This window comes from Bubalus bubalis, chromosome 2 (genome assembly GCF_019923935.1).
Source record: "Bubalus bubalis isolate 160015118507 breed Murrah chromosome 2, NDDB_SH_1, whole genome shotgun sequence".
NCBI classification, from domain to species: Eukaryota; Metazoa; Chordata; class Mammalia; order Artiodactyla; family Bovidae; genus Bubalus; species Bubalus bubalis.
Window position 1 is genome coordinate 124,132,544 of NC_059158.1, and position 6,350 is coordinate 124,138,893.

Here is a 6,350-nt window from a genome sequence, read left to right on the forward strand (position 1 = left end):
ACATGCCACATGACATAGCCAAAAAAAAAAAAAAAGAAATTTTAAAACATAGAATTCTTCTAAATATATGCTTCTAAGGTGGTTTTTGTCAGGAAGCTAATTAACTGGAGGATGTGTTCCATCAAAGTAGAGTGATTATAATTCCTATACCCCAATATAAAATAAAAAGTTTAAAATTTGAAAATAAATAGAAGGTTTAAAAAAAACCAGGATGACTATCCCAGAAAGAAACCATGGGACCTTCAAGAAACAGTTGCAGGAATTTACCAGGAGGAAAGTGAAGCAAGCCTAGAAGGGATCCTGTGCAAATTTGAAGAGGACGTAGCATTCCAGGAAGGATATTGCCAATAGAAAATGACAAAACACAGAATTACCCACCCCTAAATTGCCCACCCCTAAATTAAAGAAAACTTACATGAGAGCAGAACCATGGTGTGTTTGCAAGGTTAAGGATAAATTGTTAGAAACTAAGTATTGGACACTGAGCAAGCAGTTACGGTGAAAAACACGGCAGTTACTCAGTCCAGGGAAAACAGATTACGTAAGGGAGGAAATACAATACACTTAGACTGAGTTGTGAAAATATCTATGTAATTACAGCAAGCGTTGAATGTCAACATGATCATAATTGTTCTAAAACTGTGTTGAAAAGATAGGAAGGGAGGACCGTGGGGCAGGGTGTCATTGTGGAACCGCATGCCTTAGGTGCGGCAGGTAGCAGCACCAGAGGGCAGCTTAGAGCACAGGCCCTGGGCTGCCCCGAGTCTCTGGTTCAGGGAGCCTGAAGCAGGGCCTGAGAACTTGCATTTCTGACAAGTTCCAGGGACCACACTTTATGAAGCCGAGATCCAAAACATGAAGGGAAACACCAGGAGAAACCAGTTGGCAGTGTTGTCTCTGTCAGGTAGAAATGGAGAAGGGGAATCCGCACAGGATCCCTTCTAGGCCTGCTTCACTCTGCTGATTGCTTTTTCATGTATATGTCTTGCTAGTGCTTCTGACATTAATCTCTGCCCTTGGTACTTTGATACTGTTTTCAGTTTTTATGAAACCGAAGTAGGTGCTGTTACGTCTCTGCACCTCCATCCATGATCTTCACCTCAGGCAGAGCCCACGCACTTTTAAGAAAATATTTACTGGCTGTACCGCATAGCAGGAGGGATCTTAGTTCCCCAGCCAGGAGTCAAACCTTCACCCCTTGCACTGGAAATGCAGAGTTTTAATTACTAGACCCCCAGGGAAGTCCCAAAGACCAAGTATTTTTACTCTTCCTTTAGCTCCAACAAGCAGAGGAGGTGGTCCCTGAGCTCAGACTGGGCAGCGGGCACCAGGCCATGAGCACAGGACCCCCTAACCCTGCTGCTTCTTGAGCGTGTGGCCATCCTGCTCACCACATTGTCCGTGTCGTCCATGTTCTAGTAACAGCCGTGACTCAGCAAGAAACTAGGTGTCTGTTCAGTGTATTTTATTCAAGGAAGTAGAGGAAATCAGTGTCTTTTAGAGTCCATTTCAAGATGAAAAAAGCATTGGTTATCTAGAAAATGACCTTGTGTGAAATTGCTGAATTAGGTTTACAAGGCAGTCCCCCTTGCTCTATGGGGCACTGGTGGGGAGATGCATGTTGCTCTCTTGTGGGAGGGTTGTCTTTTCATTTTTCAGAAACTGAATAACACATTCTTTCTTCCTGTCAGCTCTGCTCCAGCTTCAGCTGGAGAAGCCACCTTGAAGCAGAAGTGTTTGCTGACGACTGAGCTTTGAGGGATGGTCGCTCTGTGCCTGTGACCCAAGGCCGGGCCCCCAGCCGTCCATCCCAGAGTCCACTTCTGCTGGAGCCAGTTCTGCACTAGTGGGTAAAAAGCTCACCTGGTTTAGAGTTCAGTTCCGTGAAAAAGCAGCTACATTTCTGTCCACCTGGAAGGGCTAATTACACTACACTTTTGCCCAAGTGACGCAATACAGTCTTTTACTTTCCCTGATTCTGTTGAAGTTGTGAATTCCTAACAGTGGGACTGCCTTTCCCTGTGGATTCCTCCAAGCTTGTGGCTCCACCTAGTGGTTGTGACTATTCACAACGCCCCCTTGGGTGGGCTGTCCCTGGTGGTCATCATCAGCCTGGCAAAGGTTACTTCTCTCACTGGTATCAGGGTGAATGTCCTTGAATGCCTGCTTGAGAAATTGTACCTTTCTGTGCATTGCCTGGAAATCGGGGATTTAGATAGATTAATGACTATTAAAGAGAAGTTTTTAGAATACAGAGGATTTTCAGATGCTTCCCATACTTTTGACTTTTTGCTGGACTGGCTGTCTTAACACTTCAAGTTTACATAGACCTTGAGAAAAACTACAGAAAAGTCAGTTGCCTGGCATGTGTTTTCAGCCCAGCCTCCCTTCAGGAAGCATGTCTACATGGCCCTCACACACCTGTCACTTTCGGGTCTGGAAGGGGTGGGGAGGGTTGCAGAGACCCTGAGGCATTTCCTCCAGGCACCCAGACTTCTTCCTGGGCCGTGTGGGGCTGAAGACCATGTTGACTCGGGGACTGAAGGAGAGCACAGTAGTTTCTGGGCACCTCTTTGGATGAAGGCTCCATTTCTTTTTAATGTAAGCTGAATAAACTTAGATTTTGTAAACTGAAGGAAAAAATACCAGGATAGATAGGGAATCGGGTTAGGGGGATTCACATCTGAACCTAAATGCAGGTATTGAGAGAATGTTAGGGTTTTGTGTTAGTTTAAAGGGGTTCTTTCTAATTTCCTCATTACTTTGCATCTGTACAGAAAGTTCTGGATGTTAAGGTGGTATATGCTCATTATAGAAAATAGAGAAAAGAATTTCAACACCCAGAAAAATACTCTTTTAGCTTTTAAACTTTGGAATGTGTAAAGTAAACCTCAGTTGCTGTGGGGAATGAGGGTGATCTGGAAACCGTGTTGGGAAGTTGTCGTTAATCCCTGTTATCAAGGGCTGATGTTAAAGTATACCTCTTGGAATCTGGTTTTGGTTTCCTGCCCCGCAGAAACCAGAACTTAATTGAGTGTTAATGTCTGTTCTCCATAAAAAAAAAAAAAATGAAGTTTTAAGATCTTTAAAACTCCTTGGTCTAGACTGTCGTGGGTTCCCTGTAACATAGTCAGCTCAGGCAGTCACACACTTGTGTCTGCCTGGAGAGGGTTTTCTTCCTGTGCTGTTCCTGGGACCTGTAGAGGCTGGAAACTACTTCGCACCAAACAGTTTTGCTGAAGGAAAGGGAGTTGCCCTTCTGGTTGGCTACCTCCTGTAGCCCTTAGGCTGAGATTGTGGACTTGACTCAGGATGTGCCAGACTGGATATTATGTTTTCAGCACACTGACGACCCTGCAGGTAGAACGTTAAGATTGTGTTTCTGGTCACTGAGATGTTTTCTAGATTTTGGAACTAGTTTGTTGAAAATATTCCATTACCTTTGTGTCTTCTGGTACTGAGGAGACTTTCTTAAAATGCATTTGAATCTCAAGCTAAAAGGAAATTTTGTTTCAGGTCCTGACAAAGAGTGGTAAATATGGAAATTGATATGAATTAGCCCTGACAGAAAAGATGCCTGTCGAGTATACATCTCCTTTCCTGTCTGCCATCCCCAGGCAACTGTAAGGCTCACCCTGCTCTGCTCACCTGAGCCTGGGGTGTGGGGCAGGGGGGTAAGGGGAGGAGCAGCAGGTGTGAGTCAGTGAGGATGCTGGCAGAGAGCCGAGTGTGTGGAGAGTCTGGATGGACCAGTGGGCAGGTGGTTGCTTTGAAGTGGGCAGGGGGCAGTGGGGGTCCTGCTGAGGTGGCCCTGCTGACTGCTGGCCCTCAGGAACAGTTCCTGATGATGGAAGATCTTAGCATCCTTCTGTGCATTGGAACCAGCCCATCAACCGAGTGCAGCTCTGAAGTGATGGGCTACTGACTGGTCAAGTGGGAAGCTTTGCTATATCTAGAGTCTCCTCTGCATTAGTACTGTGTAGCTGCAAAGAGTACTGGCTGTGTCTACTCCCGTCAGGAGTTAAGGAGCACATGTCTGGAAAGAGCAGGAATGACAGTGTGTGGGAGCACTGTTGGCACCCCTGCGTTGGAGGGTGCTTGGAGAGGGTTCATAGTTGAGCTGATAGACCTGTTTGGTGGAAGTAACAGAAGCCTGCTTGAACCAGAGGCTCAGTTCTATGTCACTTTTTTCCCGTTTTCACTCTGGTGACTCCCTAGGAGCTAGGATGATGGTGCTTGTGGCTGTGAGCAGGTTTAGGGGGCTCAGGGTGGGTGGGTGGGAGCTACTTTTGTCCTCTTGCCATTGCCTGGTTGGTCTGTGAGGATCTTCAGTTTCTGGTGATTTGCAGAGTTCAGTTGGTGCTGAGCCTCTCGTCTCCTACCACCCGAGGATGGCAGTTGTCAGTGTTAAGAGCTAAGATGCAGATCGGCTCACACCCTGGCCCTCAGAGAAGGTAGGGGAATGGAGAGCTGGCCTGGGCGTGCGGGTGGGAATTAAAGTCAGGTAGGTAGGTTTCAGTTTTCTCCCGTAGACTCTTCTTGAGAACTTATGAAGTAGCACATGAAATCCTGTTTCTCAGGACCTTAAAAGGTCATAGCATCTGTGTGCACAGGAAGGGCTCATTGTTCTTGCATTCCTGCCTTTGTGGAAACCCTGCTGAACAAAGGAATGATTAGATTCCTTTGATCTTGATAAATTTAGAAATACCCTTAGGTGCTTTCCTAAAATGTTGATGTTGTTTTGAGAAATTTTTTATTAAACATATCTTATAGTCTCCTAAGGACTTCCTTGGTGGCTCAGATGGTAAAGCGTCTGTCTACAATGTGGGAGACCTGTGTTCAATCCCTGGGTTGGGAAGATCCCCTGGAGAAGGTCTTTACCTGTATCTACTTGTGTAGTCACAGATGTTCTGTGGACACTGGAGGGTGAAGCCCCAGGGTGCCCCCTGCTCCCTGACTGCTTGTTCCTCGTGCGTCTCATTTCTGGCCAACCCTGCCTCTGTCTCCTCTTGGACAAGCCCCTGCAGACTTAGACAAGTCACAGCAGAAACCCCCTCAGAGCAGATTATTTGGCAGTCATTTGCACAGAGGGAAATTCTCTTATTTTTCTGTAAGTCGGGCTCTTGAGAAGCCAAATTCTCAGCTTCTCATTGAGGGAAGGGACAGCAGGCAGAAGTGAGGCATGGACGTGGTGAAGACTCGGCTGCCTCCTGCCGCCCGAGTGGGCGCGGTGTAGATGGAGGTGAGTGCCCCAGCTTGGCTGCAGGCAGGGACCTCTTCCTGGCAGTTTCCGACAGATGGCTCCCAGGAGCCAGCGGGTGTTCAGGCGGGCTCCTCAGGTGCTCTGTCCCTGGAGGCCCTGGCGTTTCTCCATTGGCATCCTCACTCCCACGTGGACAAGACAGTCCTGGGCTCCCATCCCTGAGAGGCTGGGATAGCTCCCAGTTCTGATCCATCGTGCCCTCAGCATTTTGGTTGCTTAGAAACCTGTAATCTTCTAATGCATAATACACATTCCATATTATTTGTTCTTATTCCTCTCACAAATGTAAACCTATGGTTCCTGAATGTTCAGAAAAACATTGGGAGCTTTTCCTGTCTGTTAGCCTGCAGGATAAGGAGGTTTGTTTGGTTCACTGAAATTTGCCCTGAACTCTGCTGAATTCACATGCTGGCAGAGCTGTGATTGTCTCCAGCTCTGAGAGGTGGGATCTGCGAGTCACTTTATCACATTGATGGAGACAGTGACTCAGTCCCTTTCCAGGGTTTTTATTCATCAGAGAAGCGTTTGGGCACAGACCTCTGCTCTTTAATCTTCCCGTGTGGATATGATAGACGGTTACGAGGACCTCACTAACTATTTTGTGTTTACTTTTTATATGTATAAAGCTTTGAAGTAGCTTTGAAAGTGTAATTTATTTTTTTATCAAGTGCACTATTCCTGCAGTGTGTCCCACAGTTTTATATGACTTGTACTAGAAGCACTGCACTCACCTGTGAGTTGTTTGTACAGTAGATGACTGCTGTAGACCTGACCAATAAAGCTTTCGTGAAACACTTAGTTTTGTGAGCTATTCCGGTTTCTTGGACATGTGATGCACGCCTACTGAGCTCTGCTCTTGTCAGCAGAGCTGTTGGCAAGAGTCGAGCAGGAGCAGCACCACAGTGTGCGGTGTTCATGGTGTCAGTGGTGTAAATCTGGATGTTGAGGCATTTTGAAAGTTAAGAAACCCCATTGTCTATCCCCAGCACATCCTGGGAAGAGCAGCATGGTGCAGGAAGAACCCGCTCACTACCCGTCGGACCCGGTGGCAGCCATCCCGGTGCCACTGCCCCTGCACCCCCTCCCC

At 46.9% G+C, this 6,350-nt stretch overlaps 1 protein-coding gene across 4 annotated transcripts in view; it reads left to right on the forward strand.

Moving 5' to 3' along the window:
- The window catches only part of EPB41L5 (erythrocyte membrane protein band 4.1 like 5), a 167,427-nt gene extending 161,366 nt beyond the window's left edge, over nt 1-6,061 (forward strand). For all 4 annotated transcript variants that reach the window (XM_006057177.4, XM_006057179.4, XM_006057180.4 and 1 more), the window contains exon 25: nt 1,692-6,061. In XM_006057177.4, coding sequence (XP_006057239.1) covers nt 1,692-1,758 — 67 coding nt within the window. In that variant the 3' untranslated portion in view covers nt 1,759-6,061. The remainder of the gene's footprint in view (nt 1-1,691) is intronic.
- The last annotated feature ends 289 nt before the right edge of the window (nt 6,062-6,350 follow it).